The 20,266-nt window shown below is 39.4% G+C and overlaps 3 protein-coding genes across 6 annotated transcripts; 1 reads left to right on the top strand and 2 right to left on the bottom strand.

The window, feature by feature from the left end:
* Positions 1 to 43: 43 nt before the first annotated feature.
* btk (Bruton agammaglobulinemia tyrosine kinase) lies at positions 44 to 9,119 on the bottom strand. Of its 4 annotated transcripts, none has more exons than XM_039620298.1 (20): positions 8,990 to 9,119; positions 7,354 to 7,431; positions 6,377 to 6,428; positions 5,968 to 6,131; positions 5,738 to 5,842; positions 5,076 to 5,157; positions 4,839 to 4,964; positions 4,691 to 4,752; positions 4,418 to 4,605; positions 3,941 to 4,003; positions 3,700 to 3,754; positions 3,497 to 3,576; positions 3,043 to 3,170; positions 2,575 to 2,646; positions 1,986 to 2,157; positions 1,593 to 1,812; positions 1,394 to 1,458; positions 1,184 to 1,302; positions 582 to 739; positions 44 to 487 (listed from the first exon to the last, which is right to left on the bottom strand). In XM_039620298.1, the coding sequence occupies exons 4-20, from the start codon at positions 6,106 to 6,108 to the stop codon at positions 416 to 418; spliced, it is 1,908 nt and encodes a 635-aa protein (XP_039476232.1). In that variant the 5' UTR covers positions 6,109 to 6,131; positions 6,377 to 6,428; positions 7,354 to 7,431; positions 8,990 to 9,119; the 3' UTR covers positions 44 to 415. The 4 variants fall into 4 exon arrangements, with proteins under 4 accessions (XP_039476232.1, XP_031596648.1, XP_031596646.1 ...); XM_031740788.2 differs by having other exon boundaries at positions 5,968 to 6,126; XM_031740786.2 differs by lacking the exon at positions 7,354 to 7,431 and having other exon boundaries at positions 8,990 to 9,098.
* Positions 9,120 to 9,516: 397 nt separating this feature from the next.
* Positions 9,517 to 14,060, top strand: rpl36a (ribosomal protein L36A). The gene is made up of 5 exons (XM_031740776.2): positions 9,517 to 9,621; positions 10,204 to 10,309; positions 10,940 to 11,007; positions 12,216 to 12,338; positions 13,980 to 14,060. Exons 1-5 carry the CDS (start codon positions 9,619 to 9,621, stop codon positions 13,998 to 14,000), a joined length of 321 nt encoding a protein of 106 aa, XP_031596636.1. The 5' UTR covers positions 9,517 to 9,618; the 3' UTR covers positions 14,001 to 14,060.
* A 1-nt stretch (position 14,061) lies between these two features.
* On the bottom strand, positions 14,062 to 19,567 carry gla (galactosidase, alpha). The gene is made up of 7 exons (XM_031740775.2): positions 19,292 to 19,567; positions 17,894 to 18,068; positions 16,467 to 16,641; positions 15,549 to 15,640; positions 15,292 to 15,453; positions 14,867 to 15,064; positions 14,062 to 14,678 (listed from the first exon to the last, which is right to left on the bottom strand). Exons 1-7 carry the CDS (start codon positions 19,450 to 19,452, stop codon positions 14,349 to 14,351), a joined length of 1,293 nt encoding a protein of 430 aa, XP_031596635.2. The 5' UTR covers positions 19,453 to 19,567; the 3' UTR covers positions 14,062 to 14,348.
* Between the last annotated feature and the right edge of the window lie 699 nt (positions 19,568 to 20,266).

Here is a 20,266-nt window from a genome sequence, read left to right as displayed (position 1 = left end):
TTTAATTTTCATTCCACATGATGATGTTTCAAACATTTCAAAGCCTGGTATACTTGGCTTTTATTTGTGCAATACATATGCGCGTACAAAGCTTGTTTAGACATGCAAAGATGTTTACACATTCAACAAATATTTCACAAAATTCACTAAATACATACAAACTCAATCCAGTGCTCTTTAATAAAATGTACACAATTGAAATGCTACTCTATAGGAATGTACTTATGGATTGGAAAGGATAGTATAATCAGTGAGCAACAGTGATATTCACAGTACACATATTCACATTTCAGAGGACTTCGCTGTGCTGTTACTTTCACTGATTGTGTTATCTTTCCAGGGGCATCTGAAGATACGACTCTGTGGGCTTCTGAGTGAACTGTCGATGTTTTGTGCTGATACATTATTCGGAGTCCTACTGGAGTTCATACAGCAGATCCTGAACAGTCAGCGCCAGCTCCTGAAAGTTGGGTCTCTCCTCTGCTTTCTGAAAGAAAAAGCAAAGGAAAACTCTAAGATTAGGGCCAATATTCAATGTCAACTCAACCGAGAGTCGCAATAAAATATGAAAATTCACTTACATCAAGCCAGCAGCTTGACATAATGCTGTAAACTCTTTCGTTGGCCAACTGGGGGCGAAAGAGGCGCAGGCCCCGGGACACTTGGTCCACTATTTCCGTGTTGTTGAGGCGCTCATAAGGAAGCCGTCCCAGAGTGTACACCTCCCACATTAAAACCCCTAATGGATTATATAAATGGTTAGAATTTAAAATCTTTATGCTTTTATGCAATTTGAGCAGACAAAACAAAATATGGAGGGACCAAACTCCCAAAATAAAATATAGAGGTTAAAAATAGATATCAACAAAACAATAAAACATTACATGCATAAAAATATTTTTTTTTAAATGAAGGTATTAATGCATTAATTGTAATATAAATTCCCGATGTATGTATTTAGTTTTCCATTTAACTATTTAATTAAAATTTTAAAGAATAATTTTGTTAGCACATTTATTTTCCCTATGTATTCACCAAAACTGTTTTTTATACAGTAGAGTAATGAATTAACCTATTAAGTCATTTGCACCTTTATTTTTTTTTAATACTGAAGTTTCTGTGTCCACTCACTCTGAAGTACATCAATAAAACAATAAAAATATATACAGTATGTATTACTTACCATATGCCCAGATGTCAGACTTACTGCTGAATTTGCAGTAAAGAAGGACTTCGGGTGGCGACCAGCGGACAGGGAACTTTGAGCCAACCGAGCTTGTGTATTCATCATCTAAAACATACCTGGAAGGTTTGGAGGAAGAGGATTTTAATATTATGCTGATGATGTACCAGCATGTCTTGTTCTTTTTGCAACTTATGTAAAGTGTTTTACCTTGATAGCCCAAAGTCAGTCACTTTGACAGTGCCATTTCCATCTACTAAACAGTTCCTGGCAGCCTGGAGATAAAACAAACAACACCTTTGGTTCAGGAATAATCATTAAACCTTCAGCGTTATCTTTGGATAGCAAACAGGAAAGCAGTGGGATTTTTCTTTTTTAAGCTTTGACACAGTGGATCATTGTCTCTCACCAGGTCTCTGTGGATGTACTGGTGTGCCTCGAGGTAGGCCATGCCCTCAGCGACATCTTTACACATCTCTAGCAGCTGGATGCTTGTTGGGTGCTGCTTCAGGCCCTCCTTGAGGTATGTGAGGAGGCAGCCGTTTGCAAGGTACTCAGTCACTATATAAATAGGCCTTTGTTTGGTGCACACGCCGTAGAGCTGGACCAGGTTCTCATGGCGAAGCTTCCTTGTTTGAGCAAAAAGAAGAAGGAACTTAAGCACTGTGAGCTGGGTTTCCTCAAAGACATTATAGGAACTACCATTCCCAATATGACAGATCAGTTTTATGAGTCTTGTGCACAAACAGACTCATCTTATAGTGAGTTAGATATTCAGCTATTATCATTTAGTTGTGCTTACATCATGATTTTTGCTTCTTCTATGAAATCATCTTCTGACATGGAGCCCTCTTTAATCATTTTAATGGCCACATCATGCTGTCCCTGCCACTTCCCATACTTCACCACTCCAAATTGTCCAGATCCCAACTCCTTGATGAAGGTGAGGTAGCGTGGGTCAATCTCCCACACACCTATGTCAAACAAGAGAGATTGTGCTCTTTTAGCATGCAACAACCTCATTAAAATAACTGCTTGACACGTTGTATATATCTTTATAGCGCTGCTGCTGAGAGATGAATGAGATACCACTCTTGGTTACCATAAACACTAGAAAAAGTTTTTCTTTAATCAAACTAAAAACCAGGTGATCGGGTGCACAGACAGAAAAACATTTTTAATCTTCTGATCTAATGCTATGCACAAAAATGTAACAACTTTGCCAAATATACTAATAGCACAAAACACTGTTAAAACAACAATCAGTATCTTACATGTTAGCTTTTATACACTCTCTGAAAGCTGTTATGATAAAAAAGAATACATTCATAATCCAAAAAAGCAGGTGTAATTAAATTTCATCTGCAGTTCAAATGCTGTCATAATCTTACCATAACCAAGGCCTGCTGTGGATGGGGGCCGTGCCCGGTTAGATACGATGTGTTTCAGTCTGCTAACCATGCCTAGTGGGGGAGATAACAAAGCCACATTACCTATTAAGATAGTCATTTTTGATAGGATGACTGGAGTATGGATTGTAAGGACGAACTAATTCATTGAGCTTTGAGATGTGAGTGAAAGGGTTACAGAAGACGTTAAAAAAGGAAAATAAAAAGTGTTTTCGCATTAAAAAGCAACTGTAAATTTAAGTTAAATAAAGTGGAGATTAATAATAAAAAAGAATAATTAAACCCACAAAATGTCCAATGCCCCCCCTAACCCCCACTCAAACTTGCTTATGACTCATTTCCTTTTTCCTGTTACCGTAACCAAATTTGAAAATGAGTTTATTGTGTAACAAATACCACAGTATTAAAGCTGAGACTATGTATCCATATGACCCGGGCAGTTATATTGACCTGCTGCGTTGTGCTGGTGATAGTTGATGAGCTCTGCGATGGTGTTAAAATTATGCTTTTCTGCCAAGTAATACTGGCCCTGCGGGGTGGTGCAGATGTTATAATGTCGGCAGCTTCCAACAGCTTCCCTGAAGAGAGAAGAGTAACACGAGTAGATTTAGTCCGCACGTTTTCACTGGAACCACCGAACAGGAATCATTTATCATATATGCATAATTAGGTAAAATCTCCTCAGTGTTCTGAACAGGGTAGCTCAGTCTTGGAATTAAAAAAAAGTACCGCAGACACATTAGTCCTAGTTTTGCATAAGTCATTTACATCTCTCTCCCTCTGCGGGCCACTGTTTCCTCTTTCATTACAAACAGTTCTTCTTTTCATGCGTTCACACATGACTGGAGCTAGTGGATACACTATATAAATGGTAGCAGTGTTTAACACCACTAAGCTTACTCACCCGCCACCCTTTGTGAGCAGAGACACAGTGTATTTCCCAGCCTTGCTGGAGTCCCGTACCAAGAAGCCTCCATCTTTGTTCTGATTACAACAACATATTTCATAAGTTTTGACTTAAATACAGTCCGGAAACATATTTTTGAGTGGAGCAACATGTCACATCTACATTTTTAAGTACATTGGTAATGACAGTCATGGGTTTACCTCAGCCTTTAACAGTTTTTCTGCTTGACTACGGTTCATATTCTTGCAATACCAGCTGTCAATAAAAAAATAAACAATTTTTAATTCTTCCTGAATGTTGTTGTATTAGTCCAACAATAAGAAATGAATTAGAGTGCAGATAAGGAACAAAGAATGAATTAGGTTAAAAAGAATAAAATGTATAACTATATGTGACATTAATACACCTATTTAGGGGCAAAGCAATAACACTGATACTCACTCGAATCTTTCTAGCCCATCTTCAGCTTCTACAACATAATTGCTTGGTATATAACCCTCTTTCCTGGAAAAGAAAAGAACATCAACAGATGGCACATGCAAAATGTGAGCTTTTGCTGGACCTTAAAATATTTGTTAACACAAGCAGATTCTAACTTTTACAAATCATTCAAGTGAATCATATATTATATAAGTTCATTTCTACTCGTTATGCAAAATTTATGAACTAACGAGCCGTGTAGCGCCGGAAGCCACTTTTTGAACGTTCTCTTATATGAATGATCTTTAATCTGTGTGCTTCAAAATCATCACTGATTATCTGTCTTTATCATTATAGCGCTTGCAGTTGGTTTACTTTAGCTTCCATTGTAAGTTTCCAGGGTAAACTGATTGCGCTTGATTTATGATTTGTGTGATGGGCTACGTGCGGCCACACTCTTCTTATGAGACATTTTTGGGTCACCTCCAGTCAGCTTACCCATATTTGTCTCGAGCTCTCCACCAGTTTGCATCGGACTTTTCCAGGATGGTGTACTCCTCATCCTTCCTTAGCTCCAGGTCTTGTGGTGTCATGGGTGTGTAATTGTACTCAGCTACAACAGTCATGCCTGCAGAGGAAGCTGGTGGGTCAGGAGGCTGTGGAGGTAAAGGACGAGTAGGCTTTTTCTGGAAAAAAAAAAGATTGCTTTTTTTCATATAGAAGAAAACAGTGTGTACTTGGTGAATGTTCATCTCAGTCCTAGGTCTATACCTCTCCTGGGGTTGGAGGAAGCGGCTTCCTTGTTGACCTTCGAGATAGCTGTGATGTCACTCCTGTAAAGGCATTATTTGATATATTAATTCAAAAGTTTAGGACCTGATCATTTTAGACTTTAAACTAAGGGGAGTCTAATTCTCACCATTCTTACTATCGAGCACTTTGCAACCCATGGCCTGTTTAACTTCCTGGTGGCAGCACAACCACACCCCATCAACCCAGAAGCACGGATGGTACTTCTGCATCAGATCACTGTTGAAGCGCACCACTGTACACGCATATGGTCACAGAGTTTTTCAGATACACAAGATATGGTCATGTTCATAAAAGATGATAAGAGATACCGTGACGGCGTGAGAGAATATACATGCACGCTTACATTCTTTGAGCTTCTTTATCCACTCAGCCCGGGTGTCTTCAGTCTTAGAAAATATATACAGTGGCCCTTCATCATAAATGACCTATGGAAAAATCCACAGCGGAGCAAGACGGCAATTTTCAGTATTTTTTTATTTATTTTTTTCAAGTTTGGTATTGCAGAATAGATGGCTGCAAGTGTGGCAAAAGTCTCTTCAAATGCGTTCACAGAAATTCAACACATGAACCCACAAAGTGTTACTTTGCTTTTTCTTTAATTAAGACATGTTTAGCTTGAACTTTAACTATTTATGGCAACACTGGCACTAAAAGCCCCTAGCTCATCTGAGTGTGAGAGGAAGTTTCACTTCTTAACAATTAACTTTCACAGTGTTAACTATTGGAGCACTGAACAGTCCCTGGAGAGCCTCACTTATGCTGCTGTGTGCTGCTTGTACGTGTTTTTTTTTTAATACAAAGTGTTTGTTGTTATTCTTTTTCTGCAGCTCTATTCTTATATAATCTTCCTGTTATGTGTTCTGGCCCGAAGCTAAACAAGAGAAGAGATAGCAGTGAAAGCAAGCAAAGTGTATATTTTATATAAAGTTTAATCAGGTACAAAGCATTTGCATTTGACTCTTGTTTATAACTTCAGTAATGAAAATTGGATTGAAAAATATCTACCTGGAATGGATACATGCGCTCTTGTGGGGCATTGGGCTCTGGCTGGACTGTCTCTACACACTTGATCTTCTCTAGGTCAACTGACCCTTTCAGACCTTTTCGCTTCTGCTTAACAGAAGAGGAAACAGTCAGGTAAGTCCAAGATAAAGACCCAAGTGTTTATTTAGTGGCTCAAGGTTGCCAGCCAACATTAATATGAAACAAACCTTTCTTCAGTTCTATATACATACCGCTTTGTCTATGTCAAAGTCATAGTAGAATATTTTTTCCGCTGTGAGAACAAACAATCTCTCTTTGTAGTTTAAAGGTGAGGTCTTCTTCTTCTGTTGAGATCTTTTAATGAAGACTTGTTCCAGTATAGAGTCTGACATGATTCAATCAGGATTCAGCTACACTGGAACAAATGACAAATGGATACGTTTAAAAAGACTAATCATGGCGTAACACAGGGCTTCTCCACTAAACAGCATGTTCTCACCCCGACTACAACAGCATCTGTAATTCTGCTGAGAGCTGTGACTGGCTCACCCATTGTGACTGTGCTCAGCATTATAATAAAGCCTCATGTTTTGCTGAACTTTACACTTATTCAGTGTTTTCATTTCCTTTGAAAAGCGTTTTAAAGAATGTAATACCTACCCACTGTTCATAGAGTTGGAGCAGTGCCACTACAACAGGTGAGAGTGGAGATCTGGAAAGAGATGAACAGGCATGCAGTGTTAGCGCATATCATTGTGTGATTAGGTGTAGTTTGCATAAGCCCTGCTTTTCCTGACAGCAACATCCTCGGTTTCCAACATTTGCCTCTGTGGCACATCTGTTTCTCTTAGCTGTTACATCCTGGTCATCTGGATACAGTATTTAACTCGTCTTTGCCTTTGGAATGAATATCAAGTGCCTGATTTGTTGATCCAGAAACCTGGCTCAATACAGTAGTATAGTTCTTTCATTTTATATAACTATACAGTCTAGACATGATCCATTTTACTTCTAAATAAAATTTGTTTGCTGGCAAACATATCATGTAATATATCACTCTTACTATCAGAAGGCTTCCTTCCCCTCGGGCACATTTATACATTTTACCACGCACATAAGATAAGTAGGCAAATGAAAAAGGCTCTCTTTTTGCTTTATGGCAGTGTAGTGTGTCTTGTTTGCAGCACCTCCTAACCACCAGCGCTGAAATGAAACTTGCACCTCCAAAACAAGACACATTGATAGAATCTGAGTGAAGGGGAGCATACAATAATTTCTCTTTGTGGAAATTAGTAACATAGCAACATTAACAGCCTGATATTTTAGGGGAAATAAAGCTAGCTGAAACTTAATTCAGCATAAATAGTATTGCAGTGACGTTACACGCAGAAAATCACGACAACTGATGGAAACAAAGCTGAAAGATATTGATGTTGATGATAGGTTGGGAAGCAAAGTCTTCTTTGGTTCTGACCAATGCAGAACTAAAACTAAAATCTCACCAAATGACCAGAAGAAAAGCCGAGGCATTCCCATCACCACATTGTTCTAAAAGTGCAACAAAAGTGCACCAATGCAGGGAAGTTATTTGTTACCGGTTACTGCTCAAATGTGAACTATCAAATTCTCAGACTCACCCTCGTTACACGGCCGAACGCTCACTGTGTGTCAGTTTCTGTCAGATGTGTGCGCACTTCAACTCAGCCTATTTTCAGCTTAGTGAGAGAGAGAGAGAGAGAGAGAGAGAACTTCCTTCTATCATCTCAACTGTAACTGTAGCACTACGAGAAGCTTCTGTTGCTCTCTGCTAACGAAGTCTGACATTTCTTCACACTCGAGTGACACTACCTGCTGGTGTTGTTTGTGCCTTCATGAGCAGACAGAGGTGTTCCCTATTCTGTGAAACATTGTTTACTCATTCCTCATTTAACACGACCCGTTTTCTCACATCACTAACTCGAGTGAAGGTCAATAAACTCTGAGGGCGCACGCCCAAAACCGTGATATGTGCCTCTAAATAAGTGAAGCCTTTTGACTGAACTGTGCAGCTACTAATGCATCATGGCTACTCAGAGATTTTTTTTTTTTTTTTTTGCCTTTTCTGCTGGGAGTTGACTCATGGTGGCTGACACAGACAAAGTCATAGGGAAGTTGCATCAGTATTGCGTTGCAATATGAAGAGAGAAGAAACCCTGTGGCCTGCACCTCTTCTTACCTGACAGTATCTCTTTTTTAAATGTTGCTGTGCATGATTTGGACATTTGAAAAGCATGTAATCTACCAGTTTTTGCAGGTTCCATTTGTAATTTATTCTTCTGTGTGTGACCTGGACTGTATAATCTAAAACAGGCCAAATGTGTCGCTACACCCTCTGTGTGAAAGGCAATTAAGTAGCAAATAAATCATTATAAATTATCATTATTGGCATTATTGTTTTTTTATTCTAAAGTGCACAAGTTTTGACTGCGTGATGTCTGATGTGAATGACACAGCAGACACAACCTTATCATGAAAGACTAATGTTAACAGGAACCTGTAAAGATGCTGTGTTTCCTGATGTTTCCTGGTAGATAAGTGCTATGTGCAATAAAATGCGTACTTGTGTATGTGTGTTTGTGTGTGTCTCTGTGTGAGCATACGTAACAAAGAAAGAAAAAAAAGTGAGTAATGTCACAAGACTGATTCTAACCGCAAAGAATACTCAGGCATATTAAAATACCACATAAGTTTAACATTGTGGTAACTTGTGAGAACTATTTGTCAGAATACGAGAATTTCCCATGATGCACATGTAAGTATTAAAAATGATAATACAATCTATGACAGTTCAATCCAAGGTATCTGCCATGAAGAGTCAGTAACTGTGTGAAAGTACAACCTGATTAGTGATAGTGATTTGCTATACATTGAACCACTTTTCTGCTACAAAGAAAGCACTTTGATAAATAATGTCAGTGTATGCACATAAAGGATTATCAGCACTCTGTCAGCGCACAACAGTACATTTATGTCCAGAAAACATTCAAAACTTTATAAATCTTTAGACTTTAAGCTGAAAATGTCACTTGTGGACTCATAATTTCATTGGTTATTTCACAGGATTTGCATACAAACGAAATTACATTGGGTTTCAGTTGAGTACTTGCACTAATCTATGCTACTTTTGGCCTCGGCCTTTCAGATGAAGTGTACTCAAAGGTTGCTTCTCTCATTTATAGTTCTGTGAACAAAGTGCGACTAAAAATACCTCCTTTAGAAACAAGTGCTGCTTACCCAGATGTCGAAAAATGACACACATCAGACAACTGCAGATGCTGAGGCTTGAAGAGTGGCATGGACCTTTGCCTCAGTAGCTGGCTTTCCATAAAATGTGTGTTGGTCTGTGATGCAAGAAGCTTAAAACACACCCACAGAGAGGAATCGACAGGGCTTACTTCCCCTTTTTCTTGCTGCTAATTTTCATATCAGCCTTCTGGACAGTTTTCTTGATAAGTGGAAGCGGGCTAAACATTAATGTGAGGCCATATTTGGTTGTTACATATAGTTACACTGTAACCTGAGGGGATTTCTTAGTTTCTCACCTGCTTATTACGTTGTTAAAAGATATTTCAAAATGATAACTTCTGCAGGAATTAAAGCCTACTCACTGTGAGTAAAACGTATAGCTTGTGTTTTAGTATATTACTGAGGCACTGAGATTTGTCAGGTTTATGCTGTGGACTCCATGGCTGTCACTCTCCTTAAAACTTGGGGTGTTTGCAGTCTTTTTATGGTTTTGGCTTCTTTGCATCTCCGGCCGCTAGGGGGCAGACCTCTCTACGGCTGAGGTCTATTGAAGGGGCGACTTTAAGAACTGCTTCCGGCCTCCTTCTTCCTCTTTCCCTCTGCATCGGGTTGCAGCCATGGTATGCTACCATTACACCTAAAACAAATCTAATTCAATCCTGCCGATTAAAGTACAATTTCTGTATTTGATACACCCGGTTATGTTGATAATGTCACGATGTGCGTAACGATGGCGGTATTGGCCATCTTTGGTGTATTTAACGTTGTGATATTGATGGATGCTATCTTGGTGGAGAAACGTCACTTGGTTTTTCTACTCCAACCGGCCTTTCTGTCAGAAGCGAAAAAACAAAACAAGCTAAACATTAAAGTCAATTAACAGCTATGTCAAAAAGTGTTTTGCTTTGTAAAAAGTGTTGGAGCATCACTTGTTTACGCTGTTTTCTTTAAAATAGCGATGCTAACGTGTTAGCTTGCCCCAACACTGCCGGCCACAGTTTAAATGATAAACTCGGTGCTTCTGTGTATTAAGGTAAATTTCGAAAATGATTTAACAAAACTCTTTATAGCTGTGCGCTTTATTTTTGATAAGTGTTGTGAGTTTTATGGCTTGGGCCTGTTGGACGTGGCTAGTTAGTCCGCGTTGTGGTATTTTGTGTATACTGCACGTCTGCTCAAATGTTATTCTCTGTGTTGTGCAGGTGAACGTCCCGAAAACCCGCAGGACCTTCTGCAAGAAGTGCAAGAAGCACCAGCCCCACAAAGTTACCCAGTACAAGAAGGGGAAGGATTCTCTTTATGTACAGGGTGAATATGTTTGTCCTGTATTTAAGGGATGCACTGGTGTCTAACGCCAAAAAAGTGTCTATATATAAAATATTGACCTGTGATCTGTCAAACACATCTTTTGTAAGTGATATCAAGTCACTATGAGCCAGAAAGAACGTTCCTGTCACAAAATACAAGCAGTTACAAGTTTATTTTTCAGTAGATTTGAGCAAGAGTGGAGAACAAATTGCACCAAATTTAACAGCATCTCTATAAATATATTTTAGGTAGCCAAAAAGGACTGGCTTGATGACGTGTAAAACACAGGGTACAGTTAAGTGTCCATATGACAAAGAGTCATAGGGATTCTTGCAAAACAGGTCATTTCTTTATTTTATATATAACTCCGTAAATTCTGCTTACTACATCTACCTACTAATATAAGCAAAGATATAATATATATATAATGTCACATATTTTGATAAATCAATCAGATTAGTGTCTTAGCACTTAATATATCTGCAATCTTTTTCCTGTCACAGAAGTGAAATTGGCCCATATTTGCAGACATTTTACAATCTTTTGTTTTGAACCCATGCATCAGTGCATCCTTGCTTTATTTTATTAATTGTTCAAGTATGTGTTGACTAAACTCTAAATGTTTTTCAGGTAAGAGAAGATACGACAGAAAGCAGAGTGGGTATGGTGGTCAATCTAAGCCGATTTTCCGAAAAAAGGTAATCATCGCTTTCTCATTCAGTGCTGTAATAAAAGTGCGTCCTTTTCCAGATTTATATTTTTCTGCTAATTTTGTCACACTTTAAAGTTTGAGATCATCGTCATACTAATTTTTAATATTATAAAAAAATAACCCAAGTAATTAGAAAGCACAGTTTTTACTTTGCCCTGTGTGAAATCATGATTTAAGTGTAATTAGCCACATTTTTTGGGTAGTTGAGTTAAATTTCAATAGCCTCTCCCAGGCGTGAATACTGCCATATCTGTTGATATGAAGAAGTCACTTACTTCAATGTGTTGTAGAAGTTTTAAGTTTTTAAAAATATCAAAAAGCAGCACATCACGCCACAATCTAAGGGAGTCAAGAAACGATGACAAACAAGACATTGATGTTATTAGTGCGAAAAGGGTTGCAATGCATTTCTTTGGCTTTGGAAAGGTGGAGAGAGCCATGATCCACAAATGGAGAAAACTTGGGGACAGTAACGAACCTTCTCAGCAGTGGCTAGCCTATCCAAATTACTCTTAAGGGCACATCTATGGCTCATCACAGAGGTCACAAAAGATCCCAGAATAACATCTAAAAAACTTCAGGCCTCACTTGCCTCAGTTAAGATCAGAGTTCAAGGTTCAACAGTGTGAAGAGAGTTGGGAAAAATGGTGTCCATGGGAGAGTTTAAAGGTACAAACCATTACTGACCAAATGGTTTCACATTTGTCCCCCCCAAAAACCATCTTGCTTAACTCCAAGACAGAAATATTCTGTGGACTGCCGAGAAAAGAGTTGAAATTTTTGGAAAATGTAAATAATGTTACATCTGGCATAAAACATACAGCATTTGATAAATACATAACAATCGAACATGGTGGCAGACGTGTGATGGTCAGAGGCTGTTTTGCTGCTTTAATTGATGGAAATATGAATTCTGCTCTTTGCCAGAAAATCCTAAAGAAAAAATGTCCAGCCGTCTGTTTGTGCCCTTATGTGTAAGTGCCCTCGGGTTATGCTGCAGGACTGATCCAAAGCACAACAGCAAGCCCTACTCAGATTATCTTTATCTAGTGTTAAAATGCTAAGGTGTGACAAGTTCACAGGAAAAAAATGATTATGAAAAGGGTCAATACTTTCTCACAGCATTGTACTGTTGGATTGATTGTGTTGAGATATGTGAGGGGAAATGACACTCACTGAAATACTGTCACACAGGCTAAGACTACAAAGAAGATTGTGTTGAGGCTCGAGTGTGTGGAGCCCAACTGCAGATCCAAGAGAATGCTGGCCATCAAGAGATGTAAGCACTTCGAGTTGGGTGGTGACAAGAAGAGAAAGGTAAGACTCACATATGTCCCTGGTATTGTAAAGATTAAAGTTCACTATTCTTTACAACATATTCTTTATATTAACTTTATTTCAGTAGTACTTTTCAGAGTGGGTTTAATCTCTGCTAAAGCTACAGTTTGGTGTCAGAATCATCCCACAGAAATCTGTTATCAAAATATTCTGACTTCTCATATTTGTAGGTAATTATCTTGTGTTACACATTTAAAATTTAATAACCTCATGTTTATAACCCACTATTAGTTTTTCATGTGACATATTGACATCTGTTGTGTTAATCATGATAAATTACGGAAGTAACGCGGTGACAGCATGATAAAAATGCACAATTTGCATATCAGCTGATTTTTCACCTAAACATGGATTTCCTGTTCAGAAAAAATAGTTTGTATAAAGCTGTTGTTACACATGCACTGTAGCCTTGCACGCTAAAGATGGATATTGCTAGATATCCAAAGAAGGTGCACGAGAATGCAAATGCCAGATGCAGTTGGATCGGATATGCAATTATCTTGAGCCTATTCACTCTCTAGTCATCCCGTTTCCTGTTAAAATAATTCGTTCTGGCAATTGTTTAATTTTTCAGATGTACATATAAAAATATGGATTTTAGAATATTTGTCGAAGCTTCTGCCTAGGCAACACTCTTCAAGAGGTGGAAAAATACCCCCAACAGTTCTTTCCAGTAGTTTGAAAGCGTCTGACACATGCTCTGTGTGTTAGACGAGGGAAAGGGCCACCTCTGACCGTGTCCCGACTCGATTCTGCCCACCCTTTTCCGATGTAATTAGTGAGAAACGGCTTTTGAAATTGAGTTGTGAAAGAGGCATGGCCACATGAGTAAATGCGTCTGCGTGCATTTCACACGTTATAGCACCACAATCGCATTAGGAAATGTTTGTTTGCTGGACTTGATAAATATGCAGCCCATTGTGGATTTTAACTGGAGCATATTTTGCTTTCAGTGACAGATTGTTTTTCTTTTTGTTGTTGTTTTTTTGTGGTTAGTGGTAAATTGTATTTGTTTTGATGAGATGGTGACTCTGGGTTGGGTGTTGATTTATTGTGGTGGTTAAAATACGATGCATGAGTTGATCTCATTATATATACTGTCAATACACTTATAGTTTATTTATTTATTTTTACAAGGTTTGCTGTTGAGCTTCTCTTTTTCTTTATTTTTTCTTAAACATCAATTATTTTTTCTTCCTTCAATACAAGCTCTAATACATGATTCTCAAATTCATGATTGGCTACCTTTTATTTCAGTTTCAAATCGCAACAACAGTTTCCTCAAGGTGCTTTGGCTCCTGTGTCCCCATGACTCAGTATTCATCTGTTGGGTTACCTCATTAATCAGACTTTACATTTACTCTATTTAATAGCTGCTTACTGTCTTCCTCATCAACAGAACAAAGGTTAAGTCATATCCACTCTGTCTGCATATGTGGCAATACTTTACAACAGGCTGGTAAAGCTGATGAATGTGAAGACACTGGGTTTTATTTAGTCTTAATCAACTACAGTACAAAAGTCAGAATTTAATTATAAATTCATGGCAATCACCAATGTAAATTAATCCAAACATAAGTTGCACATTCTCACAAATGTTTTCCCTCTGTTTTCTTACAGGGCCAGGTCATCCAGTTCTAAACTGTGGTCCAGTCTTATGGATGAAGTTGTCACTATTTTCAATAAATGGATCCAAACATACTTTTGAGTTTTTGAGTTTAATCCTTTTTTCCCTTGTACAAAAAATTCAAGCTTTGTCTCTTATGGTAATTTAACCTTTCAGTAGTCTAGACAGTTAACAGCAAGTGTCTAATTTATTGGATATAAATGGGACCAATGAAGTGTAATCCATTTCCAGGCTGCTTTAAGCTACCATTTTAATTCACTAAGATTTACACAAGATAAACACCTAAAAGTTATTCAGCTTCAATTTTTTCCCAGACAATTTAGATATTGTACACGTCTCGAGTGCGTTTAACCACCTGAGGACTACAAAATGGTGTGCTTTCGTCTGACAAATGTACCCTGCCAGTTCAGCTTGTGAAGCCTTCTGAAATCGCTGCTGATGGGAGTGACAGTCAACAGAGCTGTGCCTGAAGGGTTGACAGATACAATTATTTTGCTCTGCTGAGTCTGAACTCCCATCTCCTTGTACTGAGGCAGGATCTGTGTGACGTTGCACTGTGAGCCACAGATTTTCCAACCGGGGGCAGCCCCAATGTTGAACCCTCGAGGACCGCCTGTCTCCAGTTTGTTCAGCACAGCAATAGCCAGGCGGTTCTTCGACAGCGGCCTCTCCCACACTTCAAAATCGTTCCCCTGTAGAAAAAGGGAAGTCTTACTGGTTTATACCTTCATCTGCCATTACCCACACTGATCATTTGTAATGAATGCTATAAAGAGCCTGTCAGGCTGATCACAAACCATTTCTAAACAGCGACTACAGGCTACCATAAATACTCTGAGCTGCCATTGCAGAAGGAGATCATACTGAGTCACACACCCACCTTGGCAGTGCGATATCCCTGCTTGCCCATTGAATCTTGGCTGATGTCTATAATGCGTTTGTTCTGCAGGAGCTCCTTGGAGCGAGGACAAATGTCTCTGAGATCATTGGACATGAGTAGAGGAGATGCCATGATGGCCCATAACGCCATCTGAGACTCTTGCTGGTCGTGACTCAGACCAAAGTTCCCAATTACAAGCTAGAGAAGTAAAGTAATTCAATATGTAAATTCATAAGCAAATCAGGCTTAGTGATGATGCTACAGTGTGTCCACAACCTACTAAAAAATGTCTAAATACAATGGTAAGTATGAGGAGATTTAGATTAATCAACATCTTGGGGAATTTTGATTAGCATTAGATAAAAAGAACCACGTTCATGATAGTAAAACCACTTATGTCCAAGGCCTTCAGTAGAACAAAGTACCATATCGGGGTCATTCCAGCCTCCAGGTCCAGCTGCAGGGACGATGATGTCCTGATGAGCAGCAGTCCAGTCCAAGATGGATTTGATGGAGCTCCACGAGTCGAACACGTCATCAAAGTTGCGCCAGTGATTACAAGTCTCACGGATAGCTGTGTAGTTAGGCTGGAAGCACAGAAATGCTCTTTATTTTGAGTATACTCCATTATTTTTGCAGCATCTTCTAAAAAAAACAAGTTAACCATAAAACAAGTTCTCACCTGTTTTAAAGGCCACTCGTACAACGGCCACTCACAAGAGTACAGGATAGGCCGTCCAGTGTTGTTCAGTGCTTTTGACATGTTTATGTAGCCTTAAACAGAGAAAATATTTAGTAGTTAACCCTTTAAACACCTTAACTGGTAAATAAAATAATGTTTAGGAAAGAAATTTGACCTCCCGTATAGATGGAGAGTACATGTTTGTGTGCGTGTATATTTTTATATATACTTTATATTTGATATATATTTTTGTAAGCAGCTGGATAGCGTAGTGATAAGACTACACGCCTTTAGAGTTGGAGTCGCAAGTTCGATTCCTGCATGGAGCGTATGTATCCAGAAAGGGTCCTAGGTTACATGAAACAACTAGCCGTCTTCGGAAGAAGAGGCTGCTCTCACAGCTAGAGATTGACGAGGTACAACACACATGCTACGGCAAGGGGGAGCCAGGACGCCAGGTCAGGGGGGGAGATATCATCACCCTCACCCGAGAAGAAGATTGTAGCCAGTTACCAAGACTATGTGAAGTACCCTCAGAAGATCTACTGATGTGAATGCAGCACTATAGACGATACCTACTGCCACCATTACCGAGACTAACTAAGCAATACTCCACACACAGAGAGGTTGATGGTTTGATGGTTACCGCACCAGGCGAAGTGGCTGCGTAAAGATGCCCCAATCCAGCACATAACAGCAGGCATGGAACGCCATAACCAAGTGGCCAGCAAAGTATACAGAAACATCTGTGCCAAATATGGCGTGGACAGTCCTGAGGTCAAAATGGGAGAGACCTGAGTTTTTTTTTCTTCTTTGTTTTTGTGGTGTTTTTTGTTCGTTCGTTCGTTCATTCATTCATATATGTCTGCATGTTTAGCTGTATTTATAAATCTGAAATAAACCTAAATAAAAACCCACCCTCTCCCAGCAAAGCCCGATTCATGAAGCAACCATCAAATTTGAGCAGATCAACATCCCAGTCAGCAAAAGTCTGAGCATCTTTCTCGTAGTAACCCAGGCTCCCAGGATATCCAGCACAGGTTTTGTCCCCCACATCTGCGTAGATACCCAGCTTCAGGCCCTTAGAGTGAATCTAAAAGCATAAAAAAAATATTAAAGATTTGTTGATTCATCTCAGTGAATGACATCCATTTTCTTTCACTTGTCCAATTCAAGGTCAGTTGGGTGTTCGAGCCCATCTGAGCAACCATGCCACTGTGCATGCTGGAAAAAGCATGTACCATATCCCTTTAAGGGGTAAATAGTAAATGGACTGACACTTATTCAACCAGTCACACGACTATTTCATACACTCCCACTGCCGATGAAGGCATCAGGGGCAACTTGGGGTTCAGCATTTTGCCTAAGGATACTTAGACATACAGACTGGAGTAGCCAGGGATCGAACCACTGTCTGTCCTATTGGTAGATGACCTGCTCTATCTCCTGAGCCACAGCTGCACAGGAAAATTGCTAAAAAAGATGAAACCCCCCAAAAAGTAAACAAATCATCCCAAGGGGCTACTTTACTGAAACCCCCCCCCCCACAAACAAACCACTGATTCTGCTTACAAGCATAAACTTTCTGAGCAGGCAATATATTTCTTCCAGTAGGTGGCAATGTTGCACAGCTCTAAACTTGATTCTTTTAATACAGAACTCAAGTCTGCCTTAGTGGGCCTAAACATATTCCTTTCCTGCTGAACATTATATTTTAGCCATCTTTATACGTGAAGCCTTATACATCGAAATCCGCCTGGCATCATGGATTCCAGCTCCTTTCTATTGTTAGACTCCTGCGAAGAGGGCCAACGGCAGCACTTTCCTACCCAAAACAATATGTGCTTGCAGATCTTCCCTGGCTCCAGGTGCTATACTGGTAGGTAATTTGACAACCGATTCCACATCTGGTCCTTTCCTATTCATTATGTAAATACCTGCAGGTCAGCTTGAATGGGTATATAATGAATATGTAATCAGTTATTTCTAGAGATATTCAACCAGGGCTTCAAGAACTTTTTAACATTTGAAATTTTAGACACGTTGTACTGACATAATAATACTGCATAACATAAAATCACAGCGGCATGTTGAACATAAAATGGGTTTATCATTCTTTGAACTGTGTATATTATTCAAACTGCTGCCCCAAAGCTGGAAGCTACAATAAACGCAGTCATATCCTCTCACATAGTCTCATTTTGCTTCTCCCAGCTAGTAAAGTATTTCTCACTTTCACCGAGTCTCTCTGAAGCTCTTTCTGTTTGATGTCCATAGAGGAATTATGGCATTAATACTATATTCACATCTAGACTTTTCATTCCTCTTTCATAACTAATACTCACATAGTCGGCCAGTTTCTTGATGCCTCCTGGGAATCGTTTGGGGTCTGCCTGCAGGCGGCCCTGGGCATCACGCTGGTGGGAGGGCCAACAGTCATCGATGCAGACGTACTCGTAACCGGCCTCTTTCCAGCCCTCCTTCACCATCACATCTGCCATCTGCATGTACAGACGCTCACTGCCAAGGCAACAGGAGGAGACAGGCGGGGCTGATAGTAGCAGTTAGAAGCCAGTGTACAATGTAATGTGTAGTGGAAATATGGCACACACCAATATTTAGAGATGAAGGAGATATTATAACAGTGAACAAAAGGTTTGCTCAGAGGTGAATAACATTGCGTTTTGTGAGGAAAAATATGCCAGGCACAAAAATGGACGTATTAGTGAGGTTGAAAATAAAACAGAAACAAAACCATGTTTACGTTATCTTTAATTCAAGAAAATATATATGTTAGATATGTTAACCTGTAATTATGACTTAACATATCATCATTATGAGAAAACCCTGAATGAACTCTGTGGTAGTGTTGTGCGAAACTGCAAATTTTGGTATCAATCCCATACCAAGTAAATACAAGGCCAATATTACAGATACCAAAAACAATACTAATGTTTTTCACCTATAACAGCATCTTATGTAGGGGAGAGCAGTGTGTCACTAGTACTGATCCAGTACCAATATCAGTGTAGGTATCGATATTGGCTTGATCCGCCCACTTTTACCCTGCACCATCAAGTACACCCGGGCCTAAAACAGACCTACTGTGATCACTTCCAGCTCCTCTAGAGCAGCTTTGCATGATTTTGATTGCAAAATAATGAGTAAAATGAGTTTTTCCTCATTTTTAAAGCCTTGTTTTGTATGTGCATCATTTTCCCCCAACCAATCTGGACCTTACGTATTTCTCCACTAGACTTTAACAATAACTGACTTTTATGTTACAGCTTTTGCAAATTTTGCTTCCACAATACACAGTACTTGCTGACACCAATATCTCACACATCAACGTCCCCCAATGCCTGAATCCAGAGAACAAAGAAAGGCGAACTTAATCAGCTGTCAACGACTATTTCAATCACGTGATCCTGCTCTTATTCTTATGACAGCCTTTCATAACGAGTTCCTCTGTACTTCTATTAATACCAAACTTTCAAGGCAGATTAAACATATAATAAATGGTGAAGGCGTGCTTACTAGCTGCCACATGCATTTTCTTTCCTCTTTTATAATACCTGATTACCTGGGTAAATGCAAATGCCACTTCCTGTAATCAATGGTGAATTCTTTTACGTGAGGTTTTTAAATGTATTTAAGTGATATGTTCAGTTTTAAGAGAGTATGTAGGCTTGTGCTTTGATTTAACGTACATACACGTCAGGATAACCGGATCACCTTCTTACCTGATGCAGTTATTTGGGTCCGTGTCACAGTCGATGTTACACATGAACCTCTCCCAGTGCAGCCAGCCCATGGTGGGTTTCAGCGCCAGCCCATTGTCCAGCGCCTCAGCGGCAGGACTCATTAAGCTGATAATTACGAGAAGACAGGCAGCTCTGCTCATTTTTGATTTTCAGCTCGACAATAGTTGTGCAGTGACCGGCAACAAACGACTGTAGTTGTTTCACTATTCATTTCCTCGTGCCAAAGCCAGCCAGCCCGCCTCCCCTGGATGAGTGACACAAAGCTGGACCAATTGAATTAAAATGCGTCTGTTACCGTCCAATGACGTTACTGGAAACCAGGAAGCGCCGGGGTTTAACGCAAAACTCAGGTGAAAAACATGAAAAGTCAGGTGACACCACGAGGCAGGTGATGGTCTTATGATTCACCCAAATACGAAAACATCCCCGCAACCACGTGATTAATTTCACACCTAATCTGGTAGATGGGGAAATAGTAAAGCTAGTGCACATTTATAAAACTAAATTGGCTATAAAAACATTTTTTTTTAATTGAAATAAAATAAATAAATAGAGTAAATTGAACAATAGGTAAATAATTTAATATTTTGAGGAGGCAGTGGTGCACATTGAAGTCGTAACTGCACTGTTGCTGCTCTGTCATCTGCTCATTCCTGTTTCTTTGTGTAAGGTTTGCCATCGCACCCACATGAGCTGCAGGTATGGCAGCGTTTTGACACCCTTTTCAAGTTATGTCAATACCAGCAAATAAAGTACTCTCCACCTCTATTGTAGTAATTTTACAAGTTCCACCCTAACACTGTTTACACCGCCTTTGTCTCCAACAAAAGCTTTTAAAAATCAGCTTCCATCTGCCTGTCTGAGTACTCAGACAGGCATTTTACTTAAAGTATGCATTGCTTAGGACAGAATTTCAGTTTCCATCAGTATGCTTTAACAGAGATAAATGCATAT

Source organism: Oreochromis aureus, linkage group 2 (genome assembly GCF_013358895.1).
Source record: "Oreochromis aureus strain Israel breed Guangdong linkage group 2, ZZ_aureus, whole genome shotgun sequence".
In the NCBI taxonomy this organism is placed as follows: domain Eukaryota; kingdom Metazoa; phylum Chordata; class Actinopteri; order Cichliformes; family Cichlidae; genus Oreochromis; species Oreochromis aureus.
Note: the sequence above shows the minus strand (reverse complement) of the source record. Positions and strands in the feature narration are given on the sequence as shown.

Coding starts and splice junctions, on each gene's coding strand:
- btk (XM_039620298.1), bottom strand. CDS start 6,108: ATGTCAGACTCTATACTGGAACAAGTCTTCATTAAAAGATCTCAACAG. Junction 5,158..5,737: donor AGCGCATGTATCCATTCCAG/GTAGATATTTTT, acceptor ATTTTTCCATAG/GTCATTTATGATGAAGGGCC. Junction 3,755..3,940: donor GATGGGCTAGAAAGATTCGA/GTGAGTATCAGT, acceptor TTTTATTGACAG/CTGGTATTGCAAGAATATGA.
- rpl36a (XM_031740776.2), top strand. Junction 10,310..10,939: donor GGATTCTCTTTATGTACAGG/GTGAATATGTTT, acceptor AATGTTTTTCAG/GTAAGAGAAGATACGACAGA. Junction 12,339..13,979: donor GTGGTGACAAGAAGAGAAAG/GTAAGACTCACA, acceptor GTTTTCTTACAG/GGCCAGGTCATCCAGTTCTA.
- gla (XM_031740775.2), bottom strand. CDS start 19,452: ATGAGCAGAGCTGCCTGTCTTCTCGTAATTATCAGCTTAATGAGTCCT. Junction 18,069..19,291: donor GACCCAAATAACTGCATCAG/GTAAGAAGGTGA, acceptor TTGCCTTGGCAG/TGAGCGTCTGTACATGCAGA. Junction 14,679..14,866: donor AGGGATATCGCACTGCCAAG/GTGGGTGTGTGA, acceptor CTTTTTCTACAG/GGGAACGATTTTGAAGTGTG.